Here is a 14,739-nt window from a genome sequence, read left to right on the forward strand (position 1 = left end):
GTAAGTACATGTAGCTGTCAGTGAGCAGGGCCATGTGAAATAAAAACTGTTTAATTTCTGAGAATTTGGAAAAATGAGCACTCTTACCATGGATGATATTGTGACACAGCAATTATTTGTAGCTGGTCTGTCTCTTGCTTTCCTCTATTTCTGGGCAAATTGTGACACAGTGATTATTTGTAGCTGGTCTGTCTCTTGCTTTCCTCTATTTCTGGGCAGATTGTGACACAGTGATTGTTTGTAGCTGGTCTGTCTCTTGCTCTCCTCTATTTCTGGGCAAATTGAGACACAGTGATTATTTGTAGCAGGTCTGTCTCTTGCTTTCTTCTATTTCTGGGCAAATTGTGACACAGTGATTGTTTGTAGCTGGTCTGTCTCTTGCTTTCTTCTATTTCTGGGCAAATTGTGACACAGTAATTATTTGTAGCTGCTCTGTCTCTTGCTTTCTTCTATTTCTGGGCAAGTTGTGACACAGTGATTATTTGTAGCTGGTCTGTCTCTTGCTTTCCTCTATTTCTGGGCAAATTGTGACACAGTAATTATTTGTAGCTGGTCTGTCTCTTGCTTTCCTCTATTTCTGGGCAAATTGTAACACAGTGATTATTTGTAGCTGGTCTGTCTCTTGCTTTCCTCTATTTCTGGGTAAATTGTGACACAGTGATCATTTGTAGCTGGTCTGTCTCTTGCTTTCCTCTATTTCTGGGCGCTGATTGTGACACAGTAATTATTTGTAGCTGGTCTGTCTCTTGCTTTCCTCTATTTCTGGGCAAATTGTGACACAGTAATTATTTGCAGCTGGTCTGTCTCTTGCTTTCCTCTATTTCTGGGCGCTGATTGTGACACAGTAATTATTTGTAGCTGGTCTGTCTCTTGCTTTCCTCTATTTCTGGGCGCTGATTGTGACACAGTAATTATTTGTAGCTGGTCTGTCTCTTGCTTTCCTCTATTTCTGGGCAAATTGTGACACAGTAATTATTTGCAGCTGGTCTGTCTCTTGCTTTCCTCTATTTCTGGGCGCTGATTGTGACACAGTAATTATTTGTAGCTGGTCTGTCTCTTGCTTTCCTCTATTTCTGGGCGCTGATTGTGACACAGTAATTATTTGTAGCTGGTCTGTCTCTTGCTTTCCTCTATTTCTGGGCAAATTGTGACACAGTAATTATTTGCAGCTGGTCTGTCTCTTGCTTTCCTCTATTTCTGGGCGCTGATTGTGACACAGTAATTATTTGTAGCTGGTCTGTCTCTTGCTTTCCTCTATTTCTGGGGACTGCTTGTGGACAGACAAAAACGCAGGTTTTTTTCCTTCAAGCATATGAGTGTGAAACCTTGTTTTGTCAGGTGGCAAGTCTGGAGGAGAGACTGGAAAGGCTGGAAGCAGTCATTGGACAAAACACAGAGAAACTGGTGAGAAATGAAAACAGAGCATATTCTTACAAAGTGAGACGTGAATGCAGTATATACTCTTACAAAGTGAGACGTGAATACAGTATATACTCTTACAAAGTGAGACGTGAATACAGTATATACTCTTACAAAGTGAGACGTGAATACAGTATATACTCTTACAAAGTGAGACGTGAATACAGTAATATAATCTTACAAAATGAGACGTGAAGACATTATATACTCTTACAAAGTGAGACATGAATACATTATATACTCTTACAAAGTGAGACATGAATACAGTATATACTCTTACAAATTTAGACGTGAATACAGTATATACTCTTACAGAGTGAGAAGTGAATACAGTAATATACTCTTACAAAGTGAGACGTGAATACAGTAAATACTCTTACAAAGTAAGACGTCCCTGGAGGTAATACACAGAACTTGAAATCGTTGAGAAAAATATTACCAGGCTTGCAGTTTGTCTTGATATAAAACACTTGAATCTTCACAATTTCGGTGTTCGTTTTCAAATCTCCATAATAACATCATGAAATTTTCACAATGTCTAGCGGTAAAGCCGATGCTAAACCTTCATAAAGCGAATGTCAGTCTTTAAGTTTGCACAGCATTTATTTTGTTGTTTTTTGTGATTTTATAATTTTATGATTTATATTTATCATGGCTACTCCTCATGTCACGAATTGTAACTGTTCACTGAATTTTAACCATATTGTAGGGAGTGTTGACGGCAGATACAAACCACAAGAGCTTGTTGGTAGGTACCATTGGTCAGCTGATTGGGTGTAGTTTTCTCTGCTCCAAAACAACAGGTATTTTCCACCCATAAACAAGACTGTCTCGAGAAACAACAGTCAAATTAAGAAATAAAACTTTCATGAGCTAATATGTAAGTATGGTGTTACCAGTGAGATCTGCCTGCTTTTAGTCAGCAATAAACCAGACTACAGGTGTGAAAGTTCATCACATGAGTTCTGTGTAAAATATTGTTAAAAGAAGAAAACATGATTTTTTAAACATTTATTTATTTGATTAATGTGTCTTAACACTTTTTCCTTTGTTGACGAAACCACAGAAAAACAAGTTAATAGTAATAAGTTAACATGGTTGGAATATATATAGCACATTAGCTATGGGAGCTGTGAACTGTTGGTTTGTCAGCAACCTGCAGATGGTCGTGGGTTTCCACCGGGCTCTGCCCAGTTTCCTCCCACCATAATGCTGGTTGCCGTTGTATAAGTGAAATATTCTTGAATACGACGTAAAACTCCAATCAGATAAATAAAGAAATCTGTGAACTGTTGTTGTTGTTGTACAGGGAGCAGTGACTGTCCTCAACTCCAAGTTGAACCTGCTTGACGGAGCTCAGCTAGAACAGGTGGACGGTAGGCTCAGTACTGTCCTCAACAAGCTGGATAAGGTCGGGGAAAAGGCCGGAGCAGAGGAGGATGTGGAGAAACAAACCAGGGTAAGGATCGAGGCAGGTTTGTCAAATAGCTCTACCCCTCGGCCTAGGGCATGTGGCGAGAAGTCACAGTATTGCTGTTGTTGTTGTGGCCGTCATCCATATCCATGTCACTAACCTATACATGGTCATCCTGATACCTGTATCCAACAGAACTTAAGGCGCTGGCCACCGGATCACAAAGCGAGCTTAGACTTAAGTCAAAATCATTAATCTTTATATGTTCTTGTATATTTTTGTTTATTAGTTTTACAGTAACTTACCCAGAATTTGTGTTGTTACATAAGAAATAGCAATTTTAAAGTGGTGTGAAATTTTGACTGAAGTATAAGATGGCTTTTTAATCACAGGGGCCTGTGTCTGATACATCGTGTTACATTTTTGTGTGGGTTGCTGGTTGAATCCGTTTTAACACTGTTCTTGTCACTGCGGATAGGCTGTATGTTGGAAATATGCTTGAGGTCACAAAGTTTGTCAGGTGCCTGGTGAAGACCCGTGGTTTGTACGTCATTGTGTATGTGGGAAGATCTTTGCATCAATCTGCAAATTGGTTTCCCCGAGCCTGGTTTCCTCCCACTAAACTGCTGACTGCTGTCGCATAAGTGAAATATTCTTTTTTCTTTTAGAGTTTAAGCTCCAATCAAACAACTGACATGTAGGTTTACATAAAGAACGTGAACATACATGTACAGCACATATACAGAGTTTGGTGACATGGGTTAACCCCACCCACAAGATCCTGGACATACCTGTACAGTACATATAGAGAGTTTGGTGACATGGGTTAACCCCACCCACAACATTCTGGACATACGTGTACAGTACATATAGACAGTTTGGCGACATGGGTTAACCCCACCCACAACATCCTGGACATACATGTACAGTACAAATAGAGAGTTAGGCGACATGGGTTAACCCCACCCACAAGATCCTGGACATACCTGTACAGTACATATAGAGAGTTTGGTGACATGGGTTAACCCCACCCACAACATCCTGGACATACGTGTACAGTACATATAGAGAGTTTGGTGACATTGGTTAACCCCACCCACAATATCCTGGACATACGTGTACAGTACATATAGAGAGTTTGGTGACATGGGTTAACCCCACCCACAAGATCCTGGACATACGTGTACAGTACATATAGAGAGTTTGGTGACATGGGTTAACCCCACCCACAACATCCTGGACATACATGTACAGTACATATAGACAGTTCGGTGACATGGGTTAACCCCACCCACAACATCCTGGACATACGTGTACAGTACATATAGACAGTTTGGTGACATGGGTTAACCCCACCCACAACATCCTGGACATACATGTACAGTACATATAGACAGTTTGGTGACATGGGTTAACCCCACCCACAACATCCTGGACATACGTGTACAGTACAAATAGAGAGTTAGGCGACATGGGTTAACCCCACCCACAAGATCCTGGACATACATGTACAGCACATATAGAGAGTTTGGTGACATGGGTTAACCCCACCCACAAGATCCTGGACATACGTGTATAGTACATATAGATAGTTTGGTGACATGGGTTAACCCCACCCACAAGATCCTGGACATACGTGTATAGTACATATAGATAGTTTGGTGACATGGGTTAACCCCACCCACAAGATCCTGGACATACGTGTACAGTACATATAGACAGTTTGGTGACATGGGTTAACCCCACCCACAACATCCTGGACATACCTGTACAGTACATATAGAGAGTTTGGTGACATGGGTTAAACCCACCCACAACATCCTGGACATACGTGTACAGTACATATAGACAGTTTGGTGACATGGGTTAACCCCACCCACAACATCCTGGACATACGTGTATAGTACATATAGATAGTTTGGTGACATGGGTTAACCCCACCCACAAGATCCTGGACATACGTGTATAGTACATATAGATAGTTTGGTGACATGGGTTAACCCCACCCACAAGATCCTGGACATACCTGTACAGCACATATAGAGAGTTTGGTGACATGGGTTAACCCCACCCGCAACATCCTGGACATACATGTACAGTACATATACAGAGTTTGGTGACATGGGTTAACCCCACCCACAACATCCTGGACATACATGTACAGTACATATAGATAGTTTGGTGACATGGGTTAACCCCACCCACAACATCCTGGACATACGTGTACAGTACATATAGAGAGTTTGGTGACATGGGTTAACCCCACCCACAATATCCTGGACATACGTGTACAGCACATATAGAGAGTTTGGTGACATGGGTTAACCCCACCCACAACATCCTGGACATACATGTACAGTACATATAGAGAGTTTGGTGACATGGGTTAACCCCACCCACAACATCCTGGACATACGTGTACAGTACATATAGACAGTTTGGTGACATGGGTTAACCCCACCCGCAACATCCTGGACATACGTGTACAGTACATATAGACAGTTTGGTGACATGGGTTAACCCCGCCCACAAGATCCTGGACATACATGTACAGCACATATACAGAGTTTGGTGACATGGGTTAACCCCACCCACAATATCCTGGACATACATGTACAGCACATATACAGAGTTTGGTGACATGGGTTAACCCTACCCACAACATCCTGGACATACCTGTACAGTACATATAGAGAGTTTGGTGACATGGGTTAACCCCTCCCACAAGATCCTGGACGTACATGTACAGTACATATAGAGAGTTTGGTGACATGGGTTAACCCCGCCCACAACATCCTGGACATACATGTACAGTACATGTAGAGAGTTAGGTGACATGGGTTAACCCCACCCACAAGATCCTGGACATACGTGTACAGTACATATAGAGAGTTTGGTGACATCGGTTAACCCCACCCACAACATCCTGGACATACATGTACAGCACATATACAGAGTTTGGTGACATGGGTTAACCCCACCCACAAGATCCTGGACATACATGTACAGCACATATACAGAGTTTGGTGACATGGTTTAACCCCACCCACAACATCCTGGACATACCTGTACAGTACATATAGAGAGTTTGGTGACATGGGTTAAACCCACCCACAACATCCTGGACATACGTGTACAGTACATATAGACAGTTTGGTGACATGGGTTAACCCCACCCACAACATCCTGGACATACATGTACAGTACAAATAGACAGTTTGGTGACATGGGTTAACCCCACCCACAACATCCTGGACATACATGTACAGCACATATACAGAGTTTGGTGACATGGGTTAACCCCACCCACAACATCCTGGACATACATGTACAGTACAAATAGACAGTTTGGTGACATGGGTTAACCCCACCCACAACATCCTGGACATACATGTACAGTACATATAGACAGTTTGGCGACATGGGTTAACCCCACCCACAACATCCTGGACATACTTGTACAGTACATATAGAGAGTTTGGTGACATGGGTTAAACCCACCCACAACATCCTGGACATACATGTACAGTACATATAGACAGTTTGGTGACATGGGTTAACCCCACCCACAACATCCTGGACATACATGTACAGTACAAATAGACAGTTTGGTGACATGGGTTAACCCCACCCACAACATCCTGGACATACATGTACAGTACATATAGACAGTTTGGCGACATGGGTTAACCCCACCCACAACATCCTGGACATACTTGTACAGTACATATAGAGAGTTTGGTGACATGGGTTAACCCCACCCACAACATCCTGGACATACTTGTACAGTACATATAGACAGTTTGGTGACATGGGTTAACCCCACCCACAACATCCTGGACATACGTGTACAGTACATATAGACAGTTTGGCGACATGGGTTAACCCCACCCACAACATCCTGGACATACATGTACAGCACATATACAGAGTTTGGTGACATGGGTTAACCCCACCCACAACATCCTGAACATACATGTAGAGTACATATAGAGAGTTTGGCGACATGGGTTAACCCCACCCACAACATCCTGGACATACCTGTACAGTACATATAGAGAGTTTGGTGACATGGGTTAACCCCACCCACAACATCCTGGACATACGTGTACAGTACATATAGACAGTTTGGCGACATGGGTTAACCCCACCCACAAGATCCTGGACATACATGTACAGTACATATAGACAGTTTGGCGACATGGGTTAACCCCACCCACAACATCCTGAACATACATGTACAGCACATATACAGAGTTTGGTGACATGGGTTAACCCCACCCACAACATCCTGGACATACATGTGCAGTACAAATAGACAGTTTGGTGACATGGGTTAACCCCACCCACAACATCCTGGACATACATGTACAGTACATATAGACAGTTTGGCGACATGGGTTAACCCCACCCACAACATCCTGGACATACGTGTACAGTACATATAGAGAGTTTGGTGACATGGGTTAACCCCACCCACAACATCCTGGACATACTTGTACAGTACATATAGACAGTTTGGTGACATGGGTTAACCCCACCCACAACATCCTGGACATACGTGTACAGTACATATAGACAGTTTGGCGACATGGGTTAACCCCACCCACAACATCCTGGACATACATGTACAGCACATATACAGAGTTTGGTGACATGGGTTAACCCCACCCACAACATCCTGGACATACTTGTACAGTACATATACAGAGTTTGGTGACATGGGTTAACCCCACCCACAACATCCTGGACATACGTGTACAGTACATATAGACAGTTTGGTGACATGGGTTAACCCCACCCACAACATCCTGGACATACGTGTACAGTACATATAGAGAGTTTGGCGATATGGGTTAACCCCACCCACAACATCCTGGACATACTTGTACAGTACATATACAGAGTTTGGTGACATGGGTTAACCCCACCCACAACATCCTGGACATACTTGTACAGTACATATACAGAGTTTGGTGACATGGGTTAACCCCACCCACAACATCCTGGACATACATGTACAGCACATATACAGAGTTTGGTGACATGGGTTAACCCCACCCACAACATCCTGAACATACATGTAGAGTACATATAGAGAGTTTGGCGACATGGGTTAACCCCACCCACAACATCCTGGACATACCTGTACAGTACATATAGAGAGTTTGGTGACATGGGTTAACCCCACCCACAACATCCTGGACATACGTGTACAGTACATATAGACAGTTTGGCGACATGGGTTAACCCCACCCACAACATCCTGGACATACATGTACAGTACATATAGACAGTTTGGCGACATGGGTTAACCCCACCCACAACATCCTGGCTTTCACCTAATGTTTGGTGTGTAAAAATGCCCTGAAATGTTACTTTTGATTCAAACTCCTAAGATACAAACCACGTGCAAATCGACCAGCTAAACCAGGTGGAAATAAATCTGAAGAATACTCTATGGAACAGAGACAATACAGACTTCAGATAGAATTGTGATGATTAACACTATATGCATCTGATCAATTGGGACTAGAAGTTGTGTTTATGGATAGTAACTCTATCTCTTGGGTCTGATCAATTGGGACTAGAAGTTGTGTTTATGGATAGTAACTCTATCTCTTGGGTCTGATCAATTGGGACTAGAAGTTGTGTTTATGGATAGTAACTCTATCACTTGGGTCTGATCAATTGGGACTAGAAGTTGTGTTTATGGATAGTAATTCTATCACTTGGGTCTGATCAATTGGGACTAGAAGTTGTGTTTATGGATAGTAACTCTATCTCTTGGGTCTGATCAATTGGGACTAGAAGTTGTGTTTATGGATAGTAACTCTATCACTTGGGTCTGATCAATTGGGACTAGAAGTTGTGTTTATGGATAGTAACTCTATCTCTTGGGTCTGATCAATTGGGACTAGAAGTTGTGTGTATGGATAGTAACTCTATCACACATAGAACAAAGTTCTCAGGCATTTGCATAAAATTTTCCTGGTAATATTCCTTATGTGACTATGAACCAGGCAGATATGGTATTGAGTATGGTAATTATGCTGGAATGAGGTCATGGCGTCCGGTGTTCTTGTGTGACGTCAGTGACAAGTGACGTCCTGTATTCTTGTGTGACGTGGTGTATTATTGTGTGACGTCCAGTGTTCTTGTGTGACGTCAGTGAAAGGTAGCGTGGTGTATTCTTGTGTGACATCCAGTGTTCTTGTGTGACGTCATTGAAAGGTAACGTTCTGTATTCTTGTGTGACGTCAAGGACGGGTGACGTCCAGTGTTCTTGTGTGACATCAGTGACAGGTGACGTCCTGTATTTGTGTGTGACGTCAAGGACGGGTGACGTCCAGTGTTCTTGTGTGATGTCAGTGACAGGTGACATCCTGTATTCTTGTGTGAGGTCCAGTGTTCTTGTGTGACGTCCAGTGTTCCTGTGTGACGTCCTGTATTCATGTGTGACGTCAAGGACGGGTGACGTCCAGTGTTCTTGTGTGATGTCAGTGATAGGTGGCGTCCTGTATTCGTGTGTGACGTCCAGTGTTCTTGTGTGACATCAGTGACAGGTGACATCCAGTTTTCTTTATGACGTCAGTGATGGGTGACATCCATTGTTCTTGTGTCACTTCATGCATACTAAAAAACAACGGAAAACTTTTGTGTCCATATTATCCTAAAAAACTAACACCAGTGGCTTTAATATAATGCTATTTTTTAATCAATAAACTCAACCCAAATGTGTCAGTTGAAAAAGGCATGATTGCTGGAAAATACACACAAACACTGCTGATGAAGAATTCAATAGAAAAAAAGCACTGGTGATGTGTAAAGTTACCAGTTGTACCAGTTACTTGTTATCCCCTCAGGTTGCTGAACTGTACGAGCTGGTGAAGAAGTGGGAGACGATGTCTGATACAGTCCCCCATCTGGTGGATAGACTGGTCTCCCTCAAGGATTTGCATGAACAAGGTACAGTAAACTGCTAACACTCCAACACATGGTGTGGAAATGTTGTGGTGTGGAAATGTCGTGGTGTGGAAATGTCAGTAAAAGTCAGAAATAAGGGAATGTACACAGCTAGTTCAGGAATGGTTCAGAAGGCTGAACAATTGTATTATTTGTAGTGTAAGACTTTAGAACTTTCAGACAGACTGTTTGGCGTATGGTTAATTTACATTTCCATATGTACATGTATCATAGGATTCTTCTTGGTGTTTGCTGTCATTGGAAATAGATAATTAATTGGAACTAGGATAGAAATCTTATGTAGATTAAAGTATTTTTTACATTCAGTATATTTCTGAATTTTGTTTGTTGTGTCAGTTTAATGTTTTTATTTTGAAAACTTTATATGTACATCTATACACATGTACAGTACAGCCGAATCCTAGATATACATGTACAGTACAGCCTGATCCTAGATATACATGTACAGTACAGCCGGATCCTATACATGTATACACATGTACAGTACATCCGGATCCTAGATATACATGTATACACATGTACAGTACGGCCGGATCCTAGATACACATGTATACACATGTACAGTACAGCCGGATCCTAGATATACATGTATACACATGTACAGTATGGCCAGATCCTAGATACACATGTATACACATGTACAGTACAGCCGGATCCTAGATACACATGTATACACATGTACAGTACAGCCAGATCCTAGATACACATGTATACACATGTACAGTGCAACTGGATCCTAGATACACATGTACAGTACAGCCTGATCATAGATACACATGTGCATTGCAGCCAGATCCTAGATACACATGTATACACATGTACAGTACAGCCGGATCCTAGATACACATATACATTGCAGCCAGATCCTAGATACACATGTAAACACATGCACAGTACAGCCGATTCTGGCTGAATACCCTACGACCATAAGGGGACAATCTGTCCATCATACACGCACCCTGATCTGCTCCCTACTGCCATCCTGACATGATCGTCATGTTGGGACCATCATGGTACTATCATAGGCGTATCATTCTGCAATCCTGATCAGAATTTGCCAGTGTTTGTGCTATGTTTCCAAACTTATTTACAGGAAATCCTGAGGCTGTCTATTTCTCACAAAATTTATAGCATCGGTGTTTGTAGCCTATGACTTTCCTGATAAAAGCACGCTCATGTCTGACATATATAATACTATGTAGATTTTAAACTTGCACGCTTGCACAGATGCCATGACGTCATCCTTAGTTACTGTTGATGATCTGCAGATATCTACTAGTCCATTGTTGTAGGGTTCTCACACTGACTTTGTACAGAGGTCACATTGATGTAGGCTTCTCACACTGACTTTGTACAGAGGTCACATTGATGTAGGTTCTCACACTGACTTTGTACAGAGGTCACATTGATGTAGGCTTCTCACAATGACTTTGTACAGAGGTCACATTGATGTAGGGGTCTCACACTGACTTTGTACAGAGGTCACATTGATGTAGGGGCCTCACACTGACTTTGTACAGAGGTCACATTGATATAGTGTTCTTACACTGACTTTGTACAGAGGTCACATTGTTGTAGGCTTCTCAACCTGACTTTGTACAGAGGTCACATTGATGTAGGGTCTCACATTGACTTTGTACAGAGGTCACATTGTTGTAGGGTTCTCAACCTGACTTTTCACAGAGGTCACATCGAGGTAGGGTTTGATTGTCGCAACAATGCAATTGATGATATTGTCGCAACAATGCAAAATGCATGAATGTCTTTAATTACATATATATGTACTTGTATTAATGTTGTCAAATCATACAGCGATTATACGAGCATGCTGATGCCATGCTGGTGCTATGATGGTGTCATGATGATGCCATGATGGTGTCATGCTGATGCCATGATGGTGTCATGATGGTGTCATGCTGATGTCATGATGGTGCCATGATGGTGTCATGCTGATGCCATGATGGTGTCATGCTGGTGCCATGATGATGGTGTCATGTTGGTGCCATGATGGTGTAATGATGATGCCATGCTGGTGTCATGCTGATGCCATGATGGTGTCATGATGGTGTAATGATGATGCCATGCTGGTGCCATGATGGTGTCATGATGGTGCCATCATGAGCGTATCCTGATACATATGGTGTACGCAGCCACAAACAGCCAAGAAGGGCAGAGGAAATTCAGCTAGGATCTGGCTGGATTATAACTAGTACTTTTATCACTAGAATATGGACACACTGCGGCAGAAAAAACTTTGAGTTATAGTCTTTGATGTCAAGAACTGCATGTAGACAATGGCTAATATTGTATTTTCCAAACATCACTTAGGTTATTGCGTTTTGAAGGGTTTTTTTATCATGCTGTTGATAATAACTAGATGCATGGTTTTGTAATGCTTTATGGCCTTATCATGTCATTTGCTTGTTCAGTGTAGCAATCAAAATATCTGATGTGCTTGTCGCCCTTGTTTTCTAGCTCTCCAGTTTAGCCAGTCCCTGGCATATCTTGACTCTGCGCAGGAAAAAATCTCATCTAGTCTTAGTTCCCATGGTGATATGCTAAAAAAGGTGAGCATCATGTGTGTGATAACATGTATTAATGTACTACACTCTCGTCATATAACAGGATCCCTGGTTTCAGCTGTATTGGTGTGGATGGGAAATTTTATAGGCATGAAAAATAGTATCCTTTGGCAAGAAGTCACATGTGTATCAAGACATTTAGCAGGCCGAAATGCATTCTTGAGCAAGGGATCTACCCTTTTAAACAACTTAATGGTGTCAATAGAACCCTAACACCTTTTCATATGTAGTTATGAAATATGGTATCTGTAAGCCTGAAATCTTACCTGTTGTGTATAGGCAGTAACTCTTTAGGTAAGAAATGTGTTGTCTTTATTACACAAAGACATGTTCAGTGACAGTGTTTTTGGTAAACCACCTCTTTTCCTTTTGAAAGCAAAGCCCTGGTACAGATCAAACAGAATGCTGCAAAGCAGAATCGACTGAGACTATCTGGTGGAGATCCCACATTACTGTCTTTCTAAATCTTTTTATACTTTTTAAACAAAAACTGGAGAAAGGGTTTTGTACCTGTGAGTTCAAACAGAAGCCTGTTGCAATTGACAGAACACTCATGTTTACAGATTCTATCAAAATATGTGGTAGAGTTTAGTCATCTAAGAAAGCTAACTGTTGACTTGGTGTTTGCAGCTGCAGGCGTTGTTCCAGAGTAACACAGAGATGATCAAGACAAACAGCAAGAGCATAGAAACCAGAATACAAGGGCTCAAGAAGAAATGAACAGGGGGAGATCACTCCGGTTGAATTTCGTTTTGTGCTCGGTGGCAGGAAATAATACTTAAATCTTCTAACTTATTGCTTTATCACCCTTCATTTTTCATCGCAGACTTTTCAAGTCTAAGGAGAGATGCACTGGATTGCGTTATAGCCAACTCCACGTAGAATCTGAGGGAATACCACATTTGTAGATACGTTTCTTGCACAGAATAAAGACTTGCTAGGCTTTCTTGCACAGAATAAAGACTTGCTAGGCTTAAATTATTTAAGGCATAAATACAGCTTACACAAATAATTGAATGATTTGATATAAGAGAGATTTAGATCAACATGTACATGTATGTTGCAGACATACCTTTGTCACCAGAAGCCTGACATTTTTGAGAAGACTGTGTGGGAATCTGCAGCTTGGTTAATAACTGATATCTGATGTTTTAGCCAAGATATTTTATCTCGGATTACATTTAGCCTAGTTGTTATCAACACATGAAGAGAGATTGTTGCAGCTCAGTCAGCAACACTGCATGCATGACACTTCCGTTTGATTCTTTACCAATTTACAAAATCGGAACTTTGTATTCTTTCTTTGTCTGAAAATATAGGAAGCATACAGTTATGCAGAGACACCGATGTGAACAGCCTGTGTTTACCCATAATAGTAAGCTTATTGACACAACCATCAGTGATCACGATGATAAAATATGGCTGGGATGTAAGCGTATGTACTGAAACATTTGTATACTGTAAACTTGTTTGTAGCAAACATGTCCATCTTGTCGACATGAAATACCCTTGTGCTTGGCAATACCTGAAGAATTCTATGTAATAAATTGTATTGATTCTGTAGAATATGCCTCCTGCACTTCTGGCTGAGTTACATCAGCATTCATGGAGTCTTTGTCGCTGATCATTGTCACAGTGAAAGCGTGTTAGTGTATCAAGGAACAGAGGACAACAAATATCTTTTTCCTTTTTTAGGCCTGTAGTTAATGTCTTTTTCATTTCACTTGGTTCTGGCCTTATTATTATAAAACTAGTGTACATTCAGATACTATAATTGTATATATACTTTATCACGTGCATTAAAGTGTCTAGCCATTAGTGATAGTGTTGCATTTTTCCTTTTATTGTTCAGCCTTTCTTTGTCAGTTTTGTTATGCATTTTTGGTCAGAAAAAAAATTTTTAGTTACTCATGCAACCTTCTGGGGACCTACATTTACCGCTGCTCTCCAAAGTGAAACCATACTAAGCTTATTCAACATTAGCTGGTTGATTATAATTGACAAGGTAATGTACTTAGTATGGAAATCTACTTTTGACCTCTTCGTCAAGGGCGTATCTTCCATCCACTCGATCTGGGGTCTTCCATCCACTCGTCTGCCCACTCTTCCAGAAGCTTTCAAGCCTGCTGAAACCAGGTTTGAAGAGGAAAAAGACCTCCTTCCAAGCAGGAAGTGACGGATATCTTCTGAAAGACTTCCTTAATTCCAGAATCTGCAACTCTGGTTGGCCTCGAGCGAAAAGACACGGAATATCTTCCGCAAGACTTGTGTAATTCCAGAATCTGCAAATCTCGTCTGCCTCAAGCGATAAGAGACAGAATATTTTCCGAAAGACTT

The 14,739-nt window shown here is 41.5% G+C and overlaps 1 protein-coding gene across 1 annotated transcript in view; it reads left to right on the forward strand.

Moving 5' to 3' along the window:
• LOC135477577 (dynactin subunit 2-like) overlaps positions 1–14,220 on the forward strand; it is a 30,461-nt gene extending 16,241 nt beyond the window's left edge. Inside the window, 6 exon segments of the mRNA XM_064757730.1 lie at positions 1,339–1,404; positions 2,129–2,167; positions 2,729–2,878; positions 9,700–9,802; positions 12,296–12,387; positions 13,033–14,220. Of these exon segments, the coding sequence (XP_064613800.1) occupies positions 1,339–1,404; positions 2,129–2,167; positions 2,729–2,878; positions 9,700–9,802; positions 12,296–12,387; positions 13,033–13,122 (540 nt within the window). The 3' untranslated portion in view covers positions 13,123–14,220.
• Positions 14,221–14,739: the final 519 nt, after the last annotated feature.

The sequence above is a fragment of the Liolophura sinensis genome, chromosome 11 (assembly GCF_032854445.1).
Source record: "Liolophura sinensis isolate JHLJ2023 chromosome 11, CUHK_Ljap_v2, whole genome shotgun sequence".
In the NCBI taxonomy this organism is placed as follows: Eukaryota; Metazoa; Mollusca; class Polyplacophora; order Chitonida; family Chitonidae; genus Liolophura; species Liolophura sinensis.